The sequence below is a fragment of the Oryzias latipes genome, chromosome 11, assembly GCF_002234675.1.
Source record: "Oryzias latipes chromosome 11, ASM223467v1".
NCBI lineage: Eukaryota > Metazoa > Chordata > Actinopteri > Beloniformes > Adrianichthyidae > Oryzias > Oryzias latipes.
In genome coordinates, this window is record NC_019869.2 from 23,528,921 (window position 1) to 23,553,952 (window position 25,032).

Sequence of the window (25,032 nt, forward strand, 5' to 3'; positions counted from 1 at the left end):
CAGGCAAAGGTCTAAACACACGAAGGGAAACAAAAAAATAAAGCTCGATTAAATACAGTTGCGGTGATTGCTGAATGCAGAGCAGCTGTCCGGGAACAATGAGCGATGGCTGATGGGAGGTGTAGTGACATGACTGGGAGCAGATGAAGGTTAATATTCAGGATCCAGAATTTTCTGGTTCCCTCTAGTGGTCAGAGGGGGAGACAGAGGCTCGACTCCTGCCACACGATTTTGAACGCGAATCACGTGCCCGGTGTGAACATAGCTCAAGTGTTTCATTAAAACAGCAGCCTCATGTTCCTGTACTGAATCAGTCAAATTAGAGGAAAAATATAGCTGTTAAACATTTCCAAATTATTAACCCTCCACCACCATGCCTAACAACTGATATGAGATTTACTCTTTAATTTTTTTATTAAAAGAGGTGCTGTTCTTTTCATTATTCTTGTTTGAGGAGTTTTTCAGCAGAGGCAAGTTTTTGGAGAGCAATTTTGAATTTGGCTAAATATTGTTTCGTAATCATTTTGTAATTGGAGATCAGGATTCCAAATGTTGTTGATGATAACAAACTCAAAATTTTACAAAAAAAACACTGATTATAAATTGTGTACCAGTAATGGTTTTCCTGGGTTCATTTTGAATAGGAAAAAAGAAAGAAATATGGGCAATATGGGAGCAATCATTAGATAGGAGATATTATGAGCTATTCACAGTAGGTCCACAGCATTTCAGTGTTTTTCTCTCACTGGGTGTTTCTGATGAAGGGTGGTTTTGGCCTTGAAGTCAGCCTCAACCTGCCTTCATGGATCTTTTCTGAAAAGTGCCCCCACATTCCCCGCAAACACAGTAGTTTCATCTCACCTACTTTTGGCAGGATCAGAATGGCATGCAGGTTGATGCAAGACCGTCCCTGGAGCAACTGAGCAGCGGAACAGAACTATGTCTGATGAGGCCCGGCAGAGCAGCAGGAGAGGCTGGTTGCTATGCAACGACATTTTTTCCTCACTGATCCTTGTAAGTCAGACACAGTAAAGTCCAATTTTGATTTCATCAACAAGAGCTTGGGTGTTGGGCAAGCTGTGGCCTGGGATAGCACAAAACTCCAAAGCGTGTATATCTTCTTGCTTGTGAGCGCAGTCCCGCCTTTAATTTGATTCAGCTTCATCAGAAATTTTACTGGACTGTGTAACGGTTCTTTTAGCAAACATCATTGACCAATCTTAAAATTTTCATTTGTTGCGTTGCATCTTCCTATTATTGGATTTTTCCTGTAACTGGTGCGTTCTCCTTAGAACTCCAGCAAGTTTATGATGTTAAAGTCCCATTCTGATCCTCTTTTGATCTATTTTCAAAGCCTTCTAGCCACAAAAAAAAAAAAACGGTGTCATTCATCTAGGACACGATTTCTGCAGGAGTTCATCAGAAATTCACCTCTGGGTTGTGGGTGGGAACGCTGGCGCGGAGCACCCCTCTAACCCTCTCCGTTCCTGAGAGTTATCCTATTATGGGCTCTCATGCTATAGCTTACAGCCACTCACACCCCAAACCTAACATTATTGGTGCAACAAAAAGGGGGAGCAATACTGGACCATTCCAGTCATACAGATTCCAGCTCAGGCAATGAAAATGAAGACGTACACAGGTCTAGTCGTCAACAACTGGCTGCAGAAATCTGCAGGGAGTTTGAGGCCCGCCCAGCGAATTTTCTACGTAACGAAAAATCTCTTTTTCCTACAGCATTTTTTCATTTGCTCCTGATTCACAACAATTTAATACAAAAAAAATTAGAAATGCAATTTTAAACACATTTAATGCAATTTTAATCGTATATGCTAAAATATGCTCCTAAACAAACAAATAAAATCCAAAGTAGTATTTTGTTTTATTCTACTCTACTCTACTCTACTCTGCTCTACTCTGCTTTACTCTACTCTATTCTGATCTAGAATTTAAAACTAAATCCACTGGATCATAATTTACAAGAGCTTCCTGTGAGTGTACATAGAGCTATCAGAGGTGCATTAAAAAAAAGGTTCTTCATATATATTTGTATTTTTTTAGTAAGCTCAGAAAAATATTTTGGAAAATAAATTGAGAAAAATAAACTTTTTTTTTTCTGAACTACTACTCTCACGAATTGTGTTTTGATTTACGTTTTTTTGTGCCACATATTAAGTTCTTGAGAGTTGTTTTCTTTTTCATTTTTGTCGTTTTATATGTAGCACTACAAGTGACTGATGCAGCTTTACTAACTAGTAAAAACAAAGTGGGAGTTTCAGTATTGTTCTTGCAAAGCAGAGCGTGCACCTGGAGCTCAAAATCTAACTTCAGAGGGGCTATGTAGGTTGCAAAAGGAAAAAAAAACTTTTTTGTTTTTGAGAGTTTCACAAAGAATCTCTGTTTTCCCAGTTTTCCCAGCAGGAGTTCCTGTCAGAGTTTAGCAGCAGAGGGGCCCCTGCTACAGACTCAGAAGCCCATGTGGAGGAAGGATGCTGGAGATCTTTAAAGTGAGACTACCTTACACAATGGTTGTCCCCCACCCAGAGAGGCCTTTTATGTGCATTCTAGCTCTGCTGCATGGCCGTGTCTTTTTCTTTTGTGGGTTTTCTGCTCAGAAAACCAATGAAGAAATGGCCGTCAGAAGGTTTAAAGGTGCAGATATGGTCTCCACAGTGGTTTAACCCCCCCTCCCCAACTGCTGTGTGACAGATCATGTGATCTGTAATCTGGTTGAGGCGATATTAAGAGAGGGAGAGCAGAGGTGACTGAGGTGATCTTTGAACTAGACGTGTTTGTGTGTCTCCTCATCACAATTAGAAGTGTCTTAAAGTGGAGGGGAAGTAATGCGGCCCCTCTTTGTTCTCATGAGGAGTTGTTGGAAGTGTACAGTGAGAGCTGAAACTGGCTCCAGAGTGGTTTCTGACCCCCCTGCGGGACGACTTCCTGCGGGAAGAGCACAAGCTTTAAAGACCCTCTCTGATGGAAATGGTATTCTTGGTGTTTCTGACATTCTCTTGCAGGATTTTTCTAATAATGGAGGACTCATATAATCAAATGTCAGCTAAAATTTGCATTTCTGGGAATTTATATAATCAAATTCTTGTGATTCAGGTGCAGACAAAATAAAATCCAGTTTGAAAAAGCTTCTAGTTGTTGCATAAAATCTACAGCCAGTGGGCCAGAAGCTCCACGAGTGTAGATCCATGTATGTCTTTGTTTTCCTCGCCTGACGTGGCATCTGGCTTAAAACTGTACGGCTGGTTAGCTCCAATGTTGCTCACCATTTTCGATGCACTCAGAGGTGGAATTCTAATAAAACAGCGTAGTCTAAAAAAACACTGGGAACGCTTTTACAGTAGATCAAAAAGTTATCTGGGTGCTTCTCTAAACAATGCAGTCAAATCTTGGAAACTAAACCCCAAATTTTGTTTTTTTAGTCTCATTTGAGTGAACCTGTGTGTCCAACTTTGAACATCCAGCACCATGTGAAGTCAGAGAAAATATATTTTAGTGTGTTTTTAAAAGAAAATATTAATTAATTCTGATCTTATCTAAACTGAGCTTCTGATTATTCAATACATATAAAAAAGGGGCAAATATGGACCACATTAAACACCAGAACCTGTTCAAAGTTGGAGAGCAATAGATTAATATTACAGCTCCTAAAAGTTGTTTTTGCGTTCAATTTTCTGTTTAGTAATTATCTTAATAAGTGACTAAGTCAAGTGGAAAAGCTGAGAGCCAGAAAAGACGCCGACTGTATGGAATTTAGAAAAAGTCAATAAATCGATTGACCTCCATTGTTTGTCTACGGAACATAATCTGGTTTCAGGACCTTATTGAGATTTAACTGCTGCTTAATTCGATAGTTTATGGGGGAAAAGTGTAACTTTGAACTTTTGCTGTTGCTTTTTATGTTTAAAACAACAATAAAAACAGCTGAGAGCTCAAAAAGCAGTAATTCAACCTTGTCTTAGGTCAATAAAGTGACAGGCTTTGCTTTGAAATGAGTCTGTTTACGGTTTCAACACATCTGACTTTTTTTATTCACAAGCCTGAGTATTTTAGCCTCAGGAGAAACCAAATCCTGTTGCACGACCCTATAAGAGGTCCTGGAGCTGTGTTGAGGCATGGCTGCAGACACCACAGTCCTGGACAGGAAGGCAGATTTGCCTTGTTGTGGCAGACAGCTGTCCTGTCTGTAGCAGCAGAAATCAGCGGGAATTCAGAGAATTTACTCGGATAAAATGTTAAGAAAAAACAACGCTTTGTTGTTGTTCCTTTCGCCGTAAGTATGCCGTCGCAGACAAACCCACCCACGGCGACCTTCCCCTTGCAGGTGGATGGCTGAACATTGCTGATTTCTGAAAGGTCAGATTTTACTGTTTGTCTGTCCAACCTTCAGTTTTCATTCTTTTTATACAATGAAATGGGCCCAAAGAGGCAATCATGGATGAGGTCTTTACAAAAAACAGCAAAGAAATATTTGAAATATCAGTAAAGGTGAAAAAAAATGAAGAAACGTTTAAATGTTGCAGCAATCTAATACTAAAATAAAAAAAAAAGTGGAAAAAAGAGACTTTTTTTCAAATTGACATAGCGAAAATCCTCAGAAATTAAATAGAGACAAAACTAAGTCTAAGCAAAACTGTTCTTTTTTGTTCATTTGAGGCTTTTAGAGCTTTAAAATTTGAAGCACACAAGTGTTGTTAAACCACAAGATTTTAATGTGACAGTTTTTTCGAAAACATGTTCCCAAACTTTTGTCCTCAGGCACAACAAAATATTTCCACAAGCTAACAGGACTCTGTAACTTGTGGAAAACAGTTTGTTCCGTGCGTTTACTGTCCTGTCGCCCATCAATGCACAATGCACTGCTGGGATGAAGCCTTGACAGCTTGGTCTTTAAAAAAAAAAAAAAAACAATAGGCCATGAGCAGAGCCAGCATGACGGACACTTTGCGACGTGCTGGAGGCAACAGGCACTTCCCGACAATGCACTGCAGAGATAACCACAGCCTCTGGAAGGAGGGAGGAAAGAGGAAGGCATTAGTCACAGGCTGACCTTTACTCAAGCTCCCCAATGGACCGCAGTAGACGCAAACAGCAAACCCTTATTAACCCTTCTGGTGAGATTCTGTTCCATAAGAACAGCTTTCAGGGGTTGAAACACTATTCTGTACAATGAAGGCGCTGCAGCTGCAGCATACTCTGAAATTTAGTCGCTTTCACCATAAAATCTGAGTTTTGTTTGTTTTCATCTGAAAGAAAAGGCCCCTACAAATAAGTCAAACAGTCTTAAAATTTGAAATAAATGATTGAAATAAGCAAAATATCTGCCAGTGGGGTGAGAACACATTTTAAGAAAAAGATTCTTGTCACTAAGACATTTTTCATCTCAATTTAGGATTATTTTGCAATAGAAAACCTTTCTCAATTAGATTAGCTTTCTTGCAAGACAAAAATGAAGACATTTATCCTTCAATCAGGGCTCTTTTTACTTTCTTAAGATTCAGTTTTTGCGGTGTATCCGTGTGAAACTCGTCACGACAAAGCTTTGCTGTCTTCCCTGCAATGCACAGCTGCACATTAAACAAGCAGCCAACCTTTCTGTGAGAACTTTGCTTTTTTGAACCCCATTGATGTTGGAACCAAAAGGACCTAACGTCCAGTTATGAAACATGGCTGCACACAGTGTAGGGCGTTGTTGCAGTCACCCGAATAAACCTCCTCACTGCCAACAGCAGGGGAAAGGTGCAGGATGTTGAAGGTGCAGGAAAGAGAATTAGGTGAGGGATGAAGCTACAGAAAAGGGAGTAGATACAGGAAATATCTTGAAGCAGACGCTTGTGGGAGAGTGCTTGTTCTCATTCTCCTCTTGGATGCTTCTGCCAGAGATCCAGGGAAGCAGATATAATTTTCTTAATTGCTTCTATATAATACAAAGCAGGGATTTTCTCGTCTTTTGGTCAAGACATCAAGAGCTTTGCTTCTCTACATCTCAATTCTTGATTTAAACATGTTTACCTTGTGTGCAGATTTACAAACTGCTGCAACTTTATGAAACATTTTTGAGTTTAAAAAAGGGGCTAAGTTACAGAAGTCACCTTTTTGATTTACCGGTACGTGAAACCATGGATGAAAGACTTTAATCCTGTTTGAAAGCATAAGCAAAGCCTGCAAAAAAAACAAAAAAAAAAAACATGAAATTACAGAAAAAGTCCAGCAAATCAGAGTTTTTGAGCATGAATCACCAGGCCGTGGCCTTGTCTGAAAGCAGGACATGCGGGAAATCGTTCTGCATGTTCTCAGGATGAACAGTTTTGCTCATTTCTCTTTTATCGGGGACCCACCAGACGTATTTTGTGATAGCCTCTCAACTTGTTCATAACTTATAATTGAGACAAACTTTCTGCTGTAAAAGTTGCAAAAGTCTATCGCTTTTTTGTTTCTGACTAATTGTATGTTCTCCCCATGTAGGCATGGATTTCATCCAAACATTCCAGCATCCTCCCAAAAACCTGCATTGTAGCTAGGTTGGTCACACTCAATTATCCTTGGGTGTGGATGTGAGTGTGTGTGGCCCTGCAGTGGACTGGCGACCCATCCCAGGTGAACTCTTCATCCAAAAATAGCTGGGATAGGCTCCAGCAACCCCATGAGCCCTCAAAAGGTTCAGATGGAAATGGATAAATTGTTGGATTGATTAAAACTTGTTTAAAATTGACCTTTTTTTATCCTCTCTTCTATTCTCTCTCTAAAGCAAAGCCTGGTTGTTCTCAAAACCCTCAACCCTTTTTTTCCTCTTTATAGCTTTTCTTTTTATCCCCCATTACACGGTTCTGCAATACATTTCCTTCCTTTTCAGTGACCAAACCTGTGCAAAAACAGCTCTGTGTGTAGACTACTGAATGAATCAACCTTTAGATATGTCTGAAACATAATAAAAGCTGAGAAACTTCTGATATGAAAACGTTCGTCTGCGCTGGAGTTATTTGATGACCTTGTTCCAACAGTGTTTGTCTGGAAGCTTCCTGTTCAGACACAGCAACCTGCTTTACAGGAACCTTGTGAACCGTGTGCTTTTCACATTTGGTGAATACCATCTTCATCCTTCGTTCAGTCTCCTTCTCGTCTGCAAATTCATAAAAGCATTGAAAATAGAGACAAAAAAAAAATCAAAAATGTTCTTTGAACTAATAAATAAAATGTAATTTACGAGTTAATTCATGGATATGATTTTATAATAAAGAGGACAATGCTTTATGCCAGGAGTTTATGCTTTCCTCATAGTTTTATTTTATGTAAGCACAACAATCCATGTTATTTTTAACGGGTTTTCAATTATAACAAGAAAAATATGTAAAAATCCTTATGAGATATTTTTCGATCAATAAAGCTCAGCAGAATTCCCCCATTCATTAAAATCCCTAACTCGTGGACCTCCACACCAGTAATCCTGCCAGGTTGTCGGGTTTTCATGGGGGTCAGCAGTTGCAGGACTCGGCTTTTATTTGAACCCGATTACTTTTGGGCAAAGTCATCGCATGGCCTCTGTCGGCGGGGATAATGCTCATTCGGATTCGCGTCACTGCCTCCATTCTTTTGAGCCAGCACAGTTGTGGGGAACTGGCAGGCGTGACAGCAGTCCAGTCAGCAAGTACAGTGCCCCCTTACCCTATAACCACTGCAGGGGGGCACATGTGTGTAGGGAGATGTGTAAAATAATGAAAAGAACTGAAACAATCAAGACTGGGCAGAACCTGCAGAAGTGAGTGGTAGGAAAAGAAAAAACACACACTAAATGTGTGTTAGGGAATGTAAGAAAGAGCTCAATGCAAAATTTAGTCAAATGAATGACCTGCAAATTAGTTTACTGAACCCAGTGACATTTAGCGTAGTCTAGTATTATGGTCTCTATTTTACATATTTAACATCTTTAACTATAGAGGAAGGCTTAGACTAACATCTCATGGTTTGCACGCACAGTACATTAGAGTTGTTTCTTGTGTTTATTAAAGTAAAAGCTTTTTGGTGAAATGTGTGCACAGGAAGAATAATTTACACGACTGCAGCAGAAATCGTTTAGGCAAGTTTATGATGCCAAAAAACACATGCAGACACATTTGAACTATTTTTGATGTGCCACAATGTAGAAAAGGAGAGATCTTTGCTGCCCTCTTGTGGAAAACAACGAGAATACAAATACAGAAGGAAAATTAAAAAAAAATTGTTGTTCGTGCAGTTCTGTCTGTGCATGTATGTTATCATCCACATCTTCTAATAGTTGCTTTAAATATATACTCTTATATCTTGAAGGCTACCACCATGCATTCTGCTTCAGATTGCTACTGTAAGATTTTTTTTGGTATTCCATGTAACTTTAAAGTACTCTTCTCACTGATGATCAACTACCCTTTAGTGTTTATCTATAGCATCGACTGCTCAGTCTGCAGCTTCTCACTGTTGCCTGTTCTGAAACTCAGCCTCCTGTTTGCAGTGAGATATCTTAACATGTGCTCATAGTTCTTTTATTGGCTTGTACAAGTAATGTGATAGTTTGCTTACCGCAAAACTGTCGAGTACAGGTCATGAGATATGAGGCTTCCCACTTCCTTTCTCTGTGTTTTTTTTAAACTTTCCTTTTAATAGCATCGTCTATGTAAAATAATTTCTCATCACAACGAGTCTATCTGTGTTGAAAGTTCATCTTATTGACCTTTTCAGTATTTTGCTGACATTTTTACTAAACCTTTAGACTGAGTAAAATCTATAACAAGCAAAAATGCTTGATTCTGTTTAACTACTTTATCTTAAATCTCCTTGATGCCTTTCAGTTCTTCTCCATCGATTGCTGCAATAAACAAATCCTCAACGCAATGACACTGATAACTATCTTCTGTTTTGCCTTTTTGGTATAAACACAGAGGTCTGCTCAATTCTGAGTGACATCATTTTCAGTATAATAACATCCCACTTCACAAACACAATTTTACTAAACAAAACAACTAAAATCTCTCAAAAATGGATTTAAATGAATACAGAATATTAAAATGTTATTTAATCTTTACAGCATTCCATATTAAACAACTAAACACACACATATATATATATCCTCCTGAGAACCGAGGAAAAAAAGTGTCTTACAATTTCTGTTTTTTGTGATTTCCTATCCATTTGGGCCTAAATAAACACCTTACAATTTTAATTTTTTTTAAATGTTTTTTATTTTAATTTCCCAACACGTCAACTGTAGAGGACAACAGGACGATATTTCTGTGAAAATAGAAGTCAATTTGGAAAATCTTAAAAAAGGAGAAGATTAAATCTTTAGAGTGATATTCACCCAAAAAACATTAAATTTTGTTTTAAAACAATAAAATTCTGCATCACTCTTTTGTTACTTGTTGGACCATCTGCTGCAGAGGAAGATCGACCGGTAAATTGAGAGCTTTGTTTTTCGGCTCAGCTCTCTCACCACAACAGACCGGAACAGCTACCGCTGAACTATGGACGCTGCTCCGATCCGCCTGTCAATCTCACGCTCCTGTCTTCCCTCACTCATGGACAAGACTCCAAGATATTTAAACTTCTCCACCTGGAGGGATACTCCACCCACCCAGAGATTGGCAAACTACCTTTCTTTGGTTGAGAACCATGGCCTCAGATTTAGCGGTGCTGACCCTCATCCCGGCCACTTCACACTCTACAACAAACCGCCTAATTCACGCTGGAGGTCCCGGCTTAATGAAGCCAACAGGACAACATCATCTGCAAAGAGCAGAGATGAAACCCTATGGTCCCCAAACCAGACCCCCTCCGGCCCCTGCCTGTGCCCTAGAAATTCTGTCCATAAAAACTATGAACAGAACCGGTGATAAAGGGGAAGACCTGCTGGACTCCAACTAAACCGGGAAGAGGTTTGACTTACTGCCGGCTATGCGAACCAAGCTCTTGCTCCGGTCATGCAGAGACCGGACAGCCCTCAGTAAGGCTCCCCGGACCCTGTAATCCCAGAGCACCCTCCACAGGATATGGGGGACGTGGTCGAACACCTTCTCCAAATCCACAAAACACATATGGACTGGATAAGCGAACTCCCACATTCCCTCCAGCACCCTAGAGAGGGTGTAGAGCTGTTATACTGCTCCACGACCAGGACGGAAACCTAACTGTTGTTCCTGGATCTGAGGTTCGACTATCGGACCGACTGTCTTCTCCAGTACTGTGGCCTATAGACTTTCCTAGAGAGGCTGAGGAGTGTGATTCCCCGGTAGTTGGAACACAACTAGATCAAAAACAGATCCTCAAAAATGTTATCAATGTACTATGAAAAGTACGAGATTGAACTCCGGTATTCACAAACTTTAGTGTCATCTTGATAGGCAGGGCGCCCTGGTAGCACAGGTGTAAAGCTGTTATGATGGACGTTTAAAAAACACAAAAAAATCAAGTTATTTAAAAAAATAACAATTATTTCTTCCTGAATCTCATCCTTTTTATCATATGAAAGCTCCAAATCTGAATCTCTCTCAACTAACTGGTATAGAATCCTCTCTGCTTCACTTTTTCATCCTAAAATCATGTGCAGCCATTAAATACATTAAAATGGTCCCGGTGTCCACTACAGTAGACATTCATTAAATGCCTGCTGTTTTAAAACTGAAAACATGAAACTTTTTTCAGATCTAAAAATATTGTTCCTAACATGTTTATGACCAAGATTATATATAATTATCAAGGTAAAAAAAGGAATAGATACATAATATTTGACTTGCCTTTAACCTTTCCATAAAATTAGGTAAATGGCATGGAAGCCATCTTTGTAGAGGTAAAACTTAAAGTTCCCAGCATGCAAACTCATCACATAACACATCAATGGAAAGCCCAGGATGTCCTCTACAGAGTAGAATAGGATTTGGAAAGGCATCTCTTAATTCCTTAGAAATAAACAGGTAAACAAAATGTCCATTATAGAGGACATAAGTGAATGGGCCGGGTCTCAGGAGGATATATATATAATTTAGACAATTTTTTAAAACATTTAAAAAAGGAGTATTTTACTTTACATGAAGAAATGGAAAATACTATAAGTAGTTGTTTCCAAGTTGTGTCTAATTAACGTCCATTTATAGGTAAATGTATAAATAACGCTAAGAAAGAAATGATGCTTCAAGAAATCGTTTTTCTTATTTTTGTACAACATTTAGGTAATTATCATCATCATGGCAGGTGCCTGCTGGGAAATTGGATAAAATTCAGTACGTCCCTTTAAATGGTCGATACCAATAAAGACGGCAGGAGGGGTTCAAAATTTCCCTCACACTATAAGTTATTATTTTTTGTCATCAACGCAAAACGTTAGTAAAATATTTAATATTATAATCGTATATATGTGTATTTTGAATTATTTTATGTTAGCATAACCAATAAATAAGCGTTAAAAGTAGCGCATGGTGACATATCCCCCCCTAATCATGTCCCCGCGTTGATGGCGTCTTTGTGAGCCGTCAACGAAGAGAAACTACCTTACAGTTCAAACTTATAACGCTATTTCTGTGAAGTTATTTGGGTCTGTAATGTCGACTGGTTGTTATTCGTAAGTATGCTGGACGACAGTAGTCCCGGTTTTTCCGAAACGGACACAAAGCAGCCACAAACGGTCACCACGGAATACTGCGAGAAGCTGCAGCAGTGGATGTGGCAGTATTACACGGGCTGCAGCCCGGCGAGCTGGGGCTTCCTGCCAGCCTTCCTTCTCCCTCAGACGCCGGACGCAGCTCTCTCGACTTCCGCTGGTGACCACCAAGCTTTTGACATCCGGAATTGGTACAGCTACCCTTCTCCTCTCAGTCCGCCCACGCTGCCTCAGCCGCCTCCTTATGTCGGCGTTGATCGGACTGAACGGAGCGCCGCTTCGGCGGCGGATGCCCGGGCAGCCCAGCAGCAGAACGGCGACACCCTCCAGGCAGGTAAGGCTGTGTGTCTGGGCTGCTGTTCATCCTCAATGCACCAAGCCAGACGAGGAAAAAGGGCTTTATTCTGCCAATTTAAACTAAGTCTCTAGTTTACGCGGAAATAGGCTTAAGTACATGTGCATGTATAATTAACAAGCTTAAGTTCTTAGTCATCCTGAGACAGCTGTCCTACTCTTCTCTAATCTTTGGTGAATTGTAGCAGATCATTTGTAAATCAGTGATTACATCAGGGATCAGCTCTGAGCCCCTTCCAGTTTGCAAAGGTGATGGACAGGCTGACATGTGAGGTTAGACAGGAATCACTATGGACTATCATGTTTGCAGACGACATTGTGATTTGTTGCAAGAGCATGGAACAGGTGGAGGAGAAGCTAGAGAGGTGGAGGATTTTTTTTTCCTGGAAAGGAGTGGAATGATGGTTAGCCAGAAGAAGACAGAGTACATGTGTATGAACGAGAAGGACCCAAGAGTAAGAGTGAGGTTACAGGGAGAGGAGACAAAGAAGGTGGAGGAGTTGAAGTACCTAGGGTCCAGAGTAATGAAGGATTTGGAAAAGAAGGGACTAGGGAGTCCCGGCAGTTTGGAGTGGGTGAAGCAAAATGTCAGGTGTGATAGAAGAGTTTCAGCTCAAATGAAAGGAACAATGTACAAAACTGTGGTGAGACCAGCCGTGTCGTTATCCCTAAAGACAAATGCACTGAGGAAAAGACAGGAAGTAGAGCTGGAGGTAGCAGAGATGAAGATGCTGAGGTTCTCTTTGGGAGTGACCAGGATGGATAGGATCAGGAATGAGTGCATCAGAGCACATGTGAGAGGTTTTGGAGATAAAGTCAGAGAGGTGACTGAGATGATTTGGACATGTCTAGAGGAGAGACCGTGAATATATTGGTAGAAGGATGCTGAGTCAAGAGCTGCCAGGAAAGAGATCTAGAGAAAGACCAAGGAGGAGATTTATGAATGCAGTGAACGAAGACATGAAGGTAGGTGGTGTTGGAATAGAAGATCCAAAAGACAGGGTTAGATGTAGGAAGCTGATTGGCTGTGACGACCCATGAAGGGAAAAGCCAAAAGTAAAAAAAAAAGAAAAAAAGAATTTGATTCTGCAATCAGCAGATCATTTGTAATTCAGTGATTATACATTTCCTTTCAAATTGGATTCTTGACTCACACTTGTTTATACGTCTGCCTGACAGGGCGGGAGTACAAGATTCCTTCTCCTCTCCAGAGATTCATGGCAGAGACGGTGGATTTCATCATCCTGTTCTGTGTGAAGGCCACCATTGTGTTATGGATCATGCATCTGAGCGGGATGAAGTGAGTAAAGCCACCCAGAGGCCTTCAAGGGATCTCTAAATTCCCTCTAATACAGCCATAAAAACCACAAAAAAACCTTTCAAATATCTTTAAAGGGACATTGCAAAGTTTATCACCCACTTCATCGTGGAGGAGATTGACGAGAACACGTCTTTAGAAGACCTGCAGAAGATGATGGCGGTCGCTCTGGTCTACAGGGTTCTAGTGTGTGTTTATGAGGTGAGTCACATTTGATCAAGTCTTGATGATAAGTTTTGGGGATATTTCTTACTCGGTTTAGTCAAGATTTATGTTTAAAAAGTAGATCACAACTATGTTTGCAGCAAACATTCAATTCCTTCCTTTTTTTTGTTTTTAAATGTACACATGATATCTTCTTGAGTTGGAGAAAAAGCCAAGCTTTTGTGATAAAATCAGGCTCTGAAGTAAAAAGTAAAGCAGAAAAAAGTTGTTTAGATCTTTAAAGGTTACTATAAAGATGAAGATTACGCCAAACAATGTTGGCTAATTTAGTAAAATTGAACAATTTAAAGAAAAGCTTCCTTTTTTTTTATTCAGCTGAATTTTATTTTACGGGTAACATATTTTGAAAACTCTATAAATCAAAGTTATGTATGACTCCATTTGTAAATATTTTGTAGTTGTTGTGAATCAGGCAGGTTTGTGGAAGGAAACATCTTTAAACTCCAGTAATTAAGACATTAATTGGTGAAAACTGCAAACTAACAGGAGCTCCAAACTGTCTGAGTGGCAAATGTATTTCTTTATACTAATGAATTCATATTTGTAGCAGCTTTGCCCCCATTTTTTCTTTGGTCATATGGAGGCAAACTGTGACACTTGGATAAAAAAAAAACCCATAATTCACTAAACTGAGATTCCAACCAGCAACTGTTTTGGGAGACAGTGCAGTACAGTCTGCATCTGCAGGAAGGTTGCCATCACGAACAAAGTGTTATTCCAGCATTGCTTCCCACAGAGGACACTGATGCAATGTTGCACTGACGGTTGCCTGAGGTGAAATCATGCATGTTGATGGGAGCTGTGGGACTGATTGTGTTTTCCCGAAAGGGAACGGAGCGGTGGGAAATTAAGGCTGCGCCTCTCCTGTTCAGAGCTTTTTTTTTAAGACCAGACTTAACCAGCTAATTCTGTTCGTTTTTCCCTCATATTGGAGTGTTTGGTAACCCTGTACTTGTTATGTCGGGTTTCATTGTTCACTCAGACACTCTGCATTTGGGGAGCTGGCGGTGCAACTCCAGGAAAGTTCCTACTTGGTCTGCGAGTTGTGACATGCAATACGTCCACGCTGGTGCGACCTAACCGCGTTCTTGTCGTCCCAGCGTCCAACGTCTCCCTCTCTGCGTGAGTGAGCCTATTTATTTAGGGGTGTTTTTGTATCTCAACGCAAATGTTGAAAGTATTTGTAACTAGAGGGCATTTTCTTCCGATGTTGTGCTAATTTAGGGTTTTCTGTTCCCACAGCTCGATGGTGCGTGCACTGAACAAGAACTTCTCCATTGCTTTCCTCTTTCCCATCTTCATCACGCTGCTCTTCTTCCAGCACAACAGGACTGTGTACGACATCGTAGCGGGAACCATAGTTGTGCAGCGCAGAAGCCCCAGATAGTTTGTTCTCCCGACAGACTCACTCGCAGAGTGAGACTTTTTGCACTGAGTGACGAAGGACTGCTGAGCTGATCGAGCTTTGATTTCTTTAATGGATGGACTGCACTGCTTAGACTAAGAAGCATCTTAGTCAGAGAAACTGCCATCATGGCTGATCTTAGTTAGAAAAACCCTCCAAAGTGTTATGAGTTTTGATTATTTGTATAGAATGCAAACCTGTAAATGATACTGAACTCTCCACACAATTGACACATGATGCAAAGTGTTAGATATAAAATAAATGTTTATATTTCATAAACATGATAAATGTTGTGGATTTGCTGAACTTTTAACATTTGGAAAGCCTTTTTTTTAAATAAATGACACTAGAAAAACTTGTTTTTGACTAATTAAATTTCATCAAGTTTGGTTTCTTGTTCAAATGGGACAAAACGTTTGTGTGATGTTTATTTTCTGAAGTTTTAGCTGCTGATGTTTTACTTTCTAAGTACAATAGTGTATCTTCAAAGCAAGAGGTGAAAAGTACCGAACTACATTTACTGTCCTTACTCTAACACGATAGCTTTTTGAGGTACTTGTAACTTTAACATATGACCATGAAAACAACCCTAAAAAATGGATTGGAGCCTTGGAGAGGAAAAAAAGAAAAGGCAATGATAAATTCTGACCTCTTTTTTTTTAAAGAAAGGTTGAAATTCAAAGATTAAAGTTAAGATTCTGAGATTTAAGTTGGAATTCTAAGATTAAATTGACATTTTGAGAAAAGAAGAAGGAATTCTAAGATTAAAGTTAAAATTCTGAGAAAAGAGTAGAGAATGCAAAGATTAAATTAGAATTCTAAGATTAAAGTTCAATTTGGGGAAAAGAAAAGGGAATTCTAAGAATTAAAATTAGAGTTCTTATGAAAAAAGAATTTTAAGATTAAAGTTTCAATTAAAAAACAACAGAATTTCAAGAAGAATTCCAGGAAAAGATGCAAGAATTGAAGTAAAATTCTGGGGAGGAGGTTTAAGATTAAAGGTAGAATTCTAAGAAAAAAGGTAAAAATTTTCAAATTAAAATTTAAATTCGGTGAAGTCAGAATCCTAATAAAAATCAGAACTCTTGTATTTCTCTTCCGTACATACCTTCCCTTTTCTTTAACTGACAAAGCTATTGTAAAGGTCTTCTCAGTTACATTCAAGTCAGCCCTTGTTAATCGTTACAGAGGCTGGGACCTTTCCTATTTTTGGTACTCTTACAACTTCAAACTTTTCCCTTGACTAGAGAAAGAATTGAATCTAAGTTTGAATTAAACCAAAAAAGAGCTTAAGCAACAAAGATTTGTAGAATAATAAATATAATTAATATAGCTGCATGTGGCCAGAATAGAAAAACAAAAACAAATATTACCCTATTAGTGAAATACAGACAATATAAAAGTGAATGGGTGACATTAAAATGCATTCAGATAAAAATGTTTAAATCTCCAGTCACTATGTTCTTTTTTGATTAGTTTTATTGCTTTATTTAAAAATACAAATACTAATCCAATCAAGACAGTTTTTTGGTAATTTTTGAACAAATTACTAATTGCGACCAAAATCCAATCTGTCACATAAAACATTAGTATTTTGAGCAAAAAACACTAACAATATTAAATTAGGCTGCAATCTAAAGGGTTAATCACTGAAATATTTTTATTTTGTTTTTGAAAAAGTATTTTTAGAGAATTGAATAGATTCGTAATAAAGTTATTTTAATGAGAGTCAGGTATTTTGATTGTTTTTAACTGATGCACACTTAAAAATCTAATACCACTTCACCACAAGGGGGCAGCACTAACAGGTGTAGGAGGCCTACATATAAAGTTCACTTGGTGGATGATTTTGAACATTTTATGTAGCTTTAGCAAACACAGTCTGTGAACTTCATGCAAATAAACCCATCGTTATCATGGAAAAAGGAAGCTTATAAAACATTTTGGGCCAATTTGCCGTAAAGATTTTGCTTTAACATATATGAGTGTACTTCCTCAGCTCTCACTTGGCTGTTAGTCTCAGTATTGATATAAAATCAGCTTGGTGATATAATCAACAGCAATGAAATGTGGCAAACAAAAGTGCTTCTCATTCTGCTTCATTTTTCACCAGATTATGTGACATATTTTTACTTTATAGCAACTATAAAACACATAACAGGAACCAAAAAATAAAACTCCAGCAACTCTTTAGTGTTACAGCAGAAACATGACTTTGAGCAAGAGATGACTTGACAAAAAAGTCTATTAGACACTTCAAAATTTCTGAGGTTAAGAGATCTTTTACTCTTTTGAATCACAGGCAGCTCCATTGCACTTGAAAGAATTAACTGTGCCATTAGAAAAACTAGAAACACTACGTACATTCCTAAAGATGAAAATGTTAATGTTATGTCCTATTCTTCATGAAAGGAATTAAAAAAAAAGATTATTGATCTGATGTGCTTCATGTGCAAAATTGATAAACACTGCACTGAAAGGTCAGTTAGTGGTAAACCCTGCAGGCATTCCTACTTTGCTTTGGGGTTTTTTAGGAGCAGCAGGAATCACATAATGATTAAAATAATGTACTTTTTTCTGACGTGCTATGTTTAGAAAGAAATCTTGTGATATTAGAGTATCTAGGTCATCCAAAAAGATTAATATTGTATTGTTCATTCATTCATCTTCTAGACCCGTTTTGTTCCCTGTCGGGATCACGGGGCTGCTGGAGCCTATCCCCGCCCACTTGTAAAAGGCAGGGGACGTCCTGGACAGTTCGCTAGTCTGTCGCAGGACCACACATCCATGCACTCTCACACTCACACTCACACCTCTCACACACAATTTAGAGTAACCAATTAACCTATGAAGCATGTTTTTGGACGGTAGGAGGAAGCCGGCGTCCCCGGAGAAAACCCATCATGCACGGGGAGAACATGCAAACTCCACACAAAAAGGTCCCCCATTGGTATTCTGTCCCCAGCCGGGACTTGAACCGGGGGGCTTCTTGCTGTGAGGAAACTAACCACTGCGCCGCTGTGTTGTGTTGTATTGTATTGTGTTGTGTCACATTTTTTAATCAATGTTTTTTTTATTTGATTCAAGCATATTTTAATATAAAATTATCATTGTGTTTTGTTTTTCAAAAGCCCAAAGCGGTTTTTTTTGTTCATGAAAAAACTCATTCAAATAGTACACAACAGTAAGTTATTATAGTTCCAATGGCAATGTTGGCAGACGAACATCAGGTTTTACACATTCTGTTGTTAATTTGCTGAATTACCGTAATGACAAACATGCAAAAATGTCACGTCGAGCTGAGAAGAAATAAAAAGTTATTTTGATATTTCATGCAAAAAATGTCACAACTCACTTTGGAACCCGTCTGCCTGATCACAGCAGACATCACTGCTGTATAAAGACTCCCAAATGTTCATGTCATAGAAAAGGCCTCAGGCTCCCTTCTTCTTTGCTATTTTTAGGCCGCTGCAGTCTCCATGGGTTTTGAGGAAAAGCTGTGTCTCTGTGCTACATGAAAAAAAAATCAAAATTAAATAATTTTGTGCTAGAGTAGCTGCAACCAGATTTTCTAAAATGCCTGCAGCAGGAAGACATATTTCATCCTGAACGGATTCTCGTTAGTTTTCCAAGCTTTTGAAAAACACTTTTTGTTCCAACGCATAGAAAAAAACTCCAAAAACCCTATTATTAACAATACTTTTTGTTTCTTTTTTTTAAGTGTGACCTTGGCCTGTATTTTTCTGACTTTTCTCAATGTTTGCTTCTTAGGCAATAAGAGTCATTAGCAATACTTTGTGTAGAACATGAAAATTCAAACCAATATAGAGACAGAACTTTAACCGGCTGATGATTCCTATAAATGATTTTTTAGGGATGTAAAAAGGATTTTGGAGTAAAAAAAGAAACTATTCCACATCTCTCAGTCATAGAGTGTCATTTCAAAACTTATTTTTAGCACTTTGCTCTTTATTTGCAAGTTTTTTCTTTGCTAGATTCATGAACTGTTCTCCATGCTGAGGAACAGTCTCTAAGACACATTTCCCAGACAGAGAAAGTGGAGCAAAAACTGTTATTCACTGAGAGGAATTATGAGAGAGACAAAAGCCCAAGAGGAAGAAAAAAAAAGCAGGAGTTGAAATTGAGACTGCAAAATAGAAAGCAGAGTGGAGAAACAGGAGGAGGAAGAACAGGAAGGAGTGAATGTGAGAGGCTGAAGGACACCATGCTTGAAAATTCTCTCTGATCTTTGAGCCAAGGGACCGCAGGCGATAGAGCACTCAGTCGAACTCTATTAAAATTCAACGGGCTTCACTTAAATCTTCAGTTATTAAACAAGAGTTGCCCTGCACAGTTAGCATTTCTGCAGCATGCACACTGCAACCCAAAAGTCTTCAGCAGGACAGAGTTGGATGTCTCTATGAAATATTGATGCTACTTCAGTTGCTTAGTTTTTGGTAGACCTTGCAAGTAATGTGAGATTCAACTATGATTGAACCTTTTAAAAATGTGTGGTTTGGGTTTGACAGTAGGGCTGTGTTTCATTCGAAGCTAAAATATGTTTCTTTATTTACTCTGAAAAAGTAAAATGCATAATCATCCACCTCAGGAGTAAGTCCACATTTCTCAACTTTCTTTTGAGGCAAACATGCCACATACTCCACCTGTTCATGATGATATCCTCGAATGGTTCTTGGTTGCTCAAAAAAAACGGACATTGTGTACTTTTCATATTGTTGCCTGTGATAATGTGGAATTTCCAATTATATCAAGTTTTACTTGGAAATTGTGAGAAGACAAAAGATTATAACCACAAGGGGAAGCTACTTCTTGTCCGACTGCACAGCAACCACAGAACTGTCTCTTTTCCTGTATGTGTGTAGTTTTTATTAAATAAGTGTTGTCAATTTTAATAATAAGATATTGAAATGTGTCAAACTTTGTCTTTATTTAATTGTTCTCTTTGAATTGAACTCTGTGAAGTGAAGGTGGGTCACTGACGAAGGAACAGATCTGGATTATTGGAATGCAAAAAGATGCAGACCTTTTTTTTGGATAAATGTAAGCATCGTGATGCGTCCTTTTGATCAAGTAGAGACTACAATTTCATTCATTATAATCAAATCTTCCACAAAATGAAGCCTGCATTTCCTGTATTTGCCAGCAGAGGAGACTAGCTGCCTCCACACCAAAACCCAGCTCCTGATTGGCTCTCGGTCATCTTGTGGTGGAAGAGGCTCCGCCAATCGGCACGATTCAGGACCACAAACATCTGAAGTAGTAATAATGTGGAATGTGCTGGCTCTGCATGAGCTGTCAACTGGAGCATGTAGTACTACACTGCACACTGATTGAGGGAGGAGGTAAGGGGAAGAGGAGGAGGAGGAAGAGGTAATGACAGAGTATCAGGCTCTTTGTGCTGCCTGGAAATGTATCTGTTTGAGAAGAAGGCAGAGCTATCAGCTCTTTGGGCCGCACCCTCTCTGCCTCTCCCTTTCATGGATTCCTGCACGCAGCACATTGTGTTCTTGTGAGCACACTGTTGCACAACTTCAGCTTACATAGAAAGACTCTAATTAAACACAACAGCTAGATTGTCTGATATAATTCCTCTGCGGAACCTGAGGAGAAAACTGCACGTCTGCACAGAGATAGAACCAAACAAAAAAAAAGATCTGGAAGTGAACAAATTAAAAATATTTTTAAGAGAATAATAAAGATAAAAGTAGGAAAAAATGTGCAAAAACCCAGAGGCTTCTAAATATGCAGGAAATCCCTCCTGCTTGTAGCAGATGGCTGAGTAACTGTCTGATGAGCTACAATCTGGACTGCTGACTGACAACAGTGAACACGGGGTCACCAGCCAGAGCTAATAATAGACTTAAGCAAAGACAAGCACGTGTCAAGTGAGAGTCACTACTCACTGCTAACCTCTTTGCATGAAAAATGTGACCACACAGGAAACATTTGGATAGGATTTTTCATGCACTTTATAGCAACCTGTTTTTTGGGAGAAACCTGGCTGCAGGAGAACTGCAAAACCCAGGTTTCCTTACCTGATATGATTGAGTTGCTTTTCTTTCTTTAGCCGTGTTTGATGTGGAAATAAGAGGATGTGCTTAAACATGGAGTAATGACAGAAGCTAGTCTGCAATCAAAAAACCTGGATTTTGTGATTAGGGTATAAAGAAACTTTGTTTCTCAGCTTGTCAATACTGTCAATGAGTTAACAACTCGGTTGACTTAATCCATGTGACTTGAATGGATGCAAACAGTAGTTTAGACATTAAATTACATGAAATAGTTCAAAGATCCACTCCGATCATATTTTGATCTATTGTAAAAGCGTTCCCAGTGGTCTTTTGATTGTGATTATAACATTTTTTGCCAAAATCCCCAAATCTGTGATTTTTTCAAGGACATAGTTTCTGTAGGGCGACAGTAGTATTAAAAATTCACCTCTGAGTTTCTTTAACCATTATTTCTTTTTCAAGATCGTTTTTATAAGCTAATTTTATGAGAACTGCAAGTAAAATTTGTAATTTCCTGTTGGCTAAAACATCACTCTGTTTTGCATCTAACCACCATATCTTTCAACCATTATATTCATGTTGGGAATTGTAACTTAGTCATCCTTTCCTTTTGCTAGTTAACCTTTTAGCGTGGCTCAGTCAGAGTGAAACTAATGGCAGTTTTTGTCCACCAGATGTGGACAGGCAGCAAAGAGCTGACAGAGGCTTTTCTGTGTGGGAAAGCAGCACGCTTTCCACAGAAGCTGACTCATGTTCCATGCATCAGAGAAGGCAACAATCGCGCGCACACACACACACACACACACATTTATAAAAGGAAACTATCAGCTGCAGTTCATGACTCGAGCACAGATGCAGTCAAGTATCCTCTGTTCCTTTCAGCTGAATTTCAGGTTAGATCCCTTTTATCCCTTTGTTTCATAGGCCAGAGATGTGATAGATAGAGGAGAAAATGGAAAATAAAAGACATGTTTCAATTGTTTTTAATGATTAAATTTCATGCAAATTAAGAGAGAGGTGTCCTTAAAATACTCAATTCAACCTCATCACCAGAAGGTTGTATTTCTTTATGCGTTGAGTGGTTTGTGTGCACAGTGGCGTTAGTGGAGTAACTTCAGGGGTTTTTTTGTAAAAACTTTGGAAATGAACAGAACCTGTGCTGCAAACCCTTAGAAAAAAGAGTCACATGACAAACAGAAAAATGAAAAAATGCCTACAAAGGTTTGGTTATTCCTGAATCACCGCTAACACCTCTGGGCACAACTGATAACTGCAAGTTTTTGCAAGACTTTTCCTGAAAAACAGACACCAAATTCATGAGCTGAAGAAATATTTGTGCTTGTTTGACTGGACAATCTGATTTAAGTTGTCAAGAAGGGTTTGAATTAAAGTGTCTTATCCAGCTGGGCTTTTGTGTATTTAAGTTTAGTTACTTATAAAGGGAAGAAGTAAAACTACCATATTACTTGTACTAAAGAGCTATGAAGAACTATGTCGGAGTTTTACTTTCATTTTCTTCTCAGCTTTGGGCTGTGTGGTGATGTAAGTGTTGTTTGTCTCACAGTGAAAAGGCCCTGGTTCAAACCCTTTCAGATGTGGGTTTTCTCCAGGCGCTATGGCTTCCTCCCACAGTCCAAAAACCCAATTCACAGGTTAATTGGTTTCTCTAAATTGTTCCTGGGTTTGCATGTGAGTGTGTGACCGTGCATCACACTGGTGACCTGTTCAGGGTGTGTCCTGCCTTCAGCAAACCTGTGACCCTGCAAGAGATTGAGTGGCTTCTGAAAATGGATGGATGGACTCCGTCTTTTGTCGTTATCCAATTCAATTCAATTTTATTTGTATAGCCCAAAATCACAACAACAGTCGTCTCGATGGGCTTCGAAGTAAAACATGAAATCAAAAGGATCACGAATACAAAGAGTTCAATAGAAAAATACTAAAATGAACTAACAAACTGACTAAGCTATACTGGCATCCCTGCCCTTAGACCCCCCTTCGCGGTAAGGAAAAACTCCCAAAAAAAACGGATTCCGGAAAAAACGAAGAAACCTCAGGGGTGCCCACATGAAGGAGGGATCCTCCCCCGGGACGGACAGGCGATTTACCAGAACTCTTAGAGAAGAATTAACTTATCTAAATCTACAACTACATATATAAAAGTCCAGCAGACGAGCTTCATCCAGCCGTGGTTGTGGGGACAGTCAAAGGCGCGAGTCGAGCCGGAGACAGGAACCACAGCCAGGTGTAGGAGCAGGAGCAGAGGCGAGGTACTCGGTCAGGTACAGAGCAGAGACGAGCCAGAGATGAGCCAGAGGCAGGATCCACAGCCAGGTGTAGGAGCACGAGCAAAGGCGAGGTAAACGGTCAGGAACAGAGGAGAGACGAGCCAGAGATGAGCCAGAGGCAGGATCCACAGCCAGGTGTAGGAGCAGGAGCAAAGGTGAGGTAAACGGTCAGGAACTGGAGCACGGATGAGCCAACTGGAGTCTGGAAGCACTCCCACTCCCTAGGAGGGGAGAGGAAAAGAGGGACAATACATGAATCGCACTGCACCAAACAGAGGCATGGAGAACTAAATGATAAATTATGATCAAGAATAGAGGAGAGGAAGGGTAGAAGTAAAAAAAGGAAAGAGGACAGAACCCCAGTGCACCATAGTTACCCCAGCTTCAACTTCTAGCAGCCTTTTAAAAGAAATAGTTATTATTAAATTTAATTTAAACAAATTAACATTAAGTTAAATAATCTCTGAATACTAACTAGTCTGATAATAAGCCTGTCCAAAGAGGAATGTTTTCAGTCTAGCTTTGAATGTAGAAACTGAGTCGGCCTCTCTTACATGAGCTGGGAGTTTATTCCATAAAACAGGGGCTTGGTGGCTAAACGCTCTACCTCCAACCGTACTTTTACTAATTCTAGGAACCACAAGCAGTCCTGCATTTTGCGAGCGAAGTGTTCTCATTGGATGGTAAGGGACTATGAGGTCCTTAATATAGGACGGGGCCATTCCATGTAAGGCCTTATAGGTTAACAGGAGGATCTTGAACTTGATTCTGGAATCAACTGGGAGCCAATGGAGCGAAACTAACACAGGAGTGATGTGATCTCTTCTGCTAGTTCCAGCTAACAATCTAGCTGCTGCGTTCTGAACAAGCTGGAGACTTCTTAAGGAACTCTTAGGACACGCTGCTAACAAGGAGTTACAGTAATCCAGCCTCGACGTAACAAATGCATGGATGAGTTTTTCAGCATCACTCTTAGAAAGTATATTTCTGATCTTAGCAATATTCCGCAGGTGAAAAAAGGCAGTTCTACATGCCTGAGATATGTGAGCCTTAAATGATAAATCCTGGTCAAGTAAAACCCCAAGGTTTCTAACTGTGGAATTGGGGGCTATACTTATACCATCCAGGGAGAATATCTGAGCAGACAGAGCATCTCTGAGGTTTTTAGGACCAAGTATAATGACCTCAGTTTTTTCTGGGTTCAAGAGGAGGTAATTAATTGTCATCCAGGTCTTGATGTCACTGATGCAGGCGTTCAGTTTCTCTATCTGGTCATTCTGGTCAGGCTTCATGGATAAATACAACTGCGTATCGTCGGCATAACAATGAAAATTAATGCTGTGTTTCCTGATTATGTTTCCTAGGGGTAGCATATAAAGCGTAAACAGGATCGGTCCCAAGACTGAGCCCTGTGGGACTCCATAGTTGACTCGAGTGCACTGAGAGGAATGGCCATTTACATTAACGAACTGATACCTATCGGACAGATAGGATTTAAACCACTGGAGAGCAGATCCTCTGATCCCTATGTCCTGCTCTAATCTATGGAGTAAAATACCGTGGTCGATAGTGTCAAAGGCTGCACTGAGGTCCAAAAGGACCAGAATAGAAAGTAGTCCCTTTTCTGAGGCCAATAACAAGTCATTAGAGACTCTAACTAGTGCAGTTTCCGTACTGTGGTGAGGTCTAAACCCCGACTGAAAGTCTTCAAAGTGGCTGTTGTCCTGTAGGTGGCAGTAAAGCTGCTTAACTACAACTCTTTCTAGGATTTT

At 39.5% G+C, this 25,032-nt stretch overlaps 1 protein-coding gene across 1 annotated transcript; it reads left to right on the plus strand.

The window, feature by feature from the left end:
• The first annotated feature begins 11,465 nt into the window (after positions 1-11,465).
• Positions 11,466-15,295, plus strand: fam8a1 (family with sequence similarity 8 member A1). The gene is made up of 5 exons (XM_004074239.4): positions 11,466-11,972; positions 13,172-13,292; positions 13,388-13,511; positions 14,518-14,657; positions 14,778-15,295. Exons 1-5 carry the CDS (start codon positions 11,606-11,608, stop codon positions 14,920-14,922), a joined length of 897 nt encoding a protein of 298 aa, XP_004074287.1. The 5' UTR covers positions 11,466-11,605; the 3' UTR covers positions 14,923-15,295.
• Positions 15,296-25,032: the final 9,737 nt, after the last annotated feature.

What these genes read in the sequence shown, in the direction of transcription:
- fam8a1 (XM_004074239.4), top strand. Translation starts at nt 11,606, where the DNA reads ATGCTGGACGACAGTAGTCCCGGTTTTTCCGAAACGGACACAAAGCAG. An exon ending in ATGCATCTGAGCGGGATGAA is followed by an intron (nt 13,293 to 13,387) that starts GTGAGTAAAGCC and finishes ATATCTTTAAAG; the next exon opens with GGACATTGCAAAGTTTATCA. An exon ending in TCCAACGTCTCCCTCTCTGC is followed by an intron (nt 14,658 to 14,777) that starts GTGAGTGAGCCT and finishes CTGTTCCCACAG; the next exon opens with CTCGATGGTGCGTGCACTGA.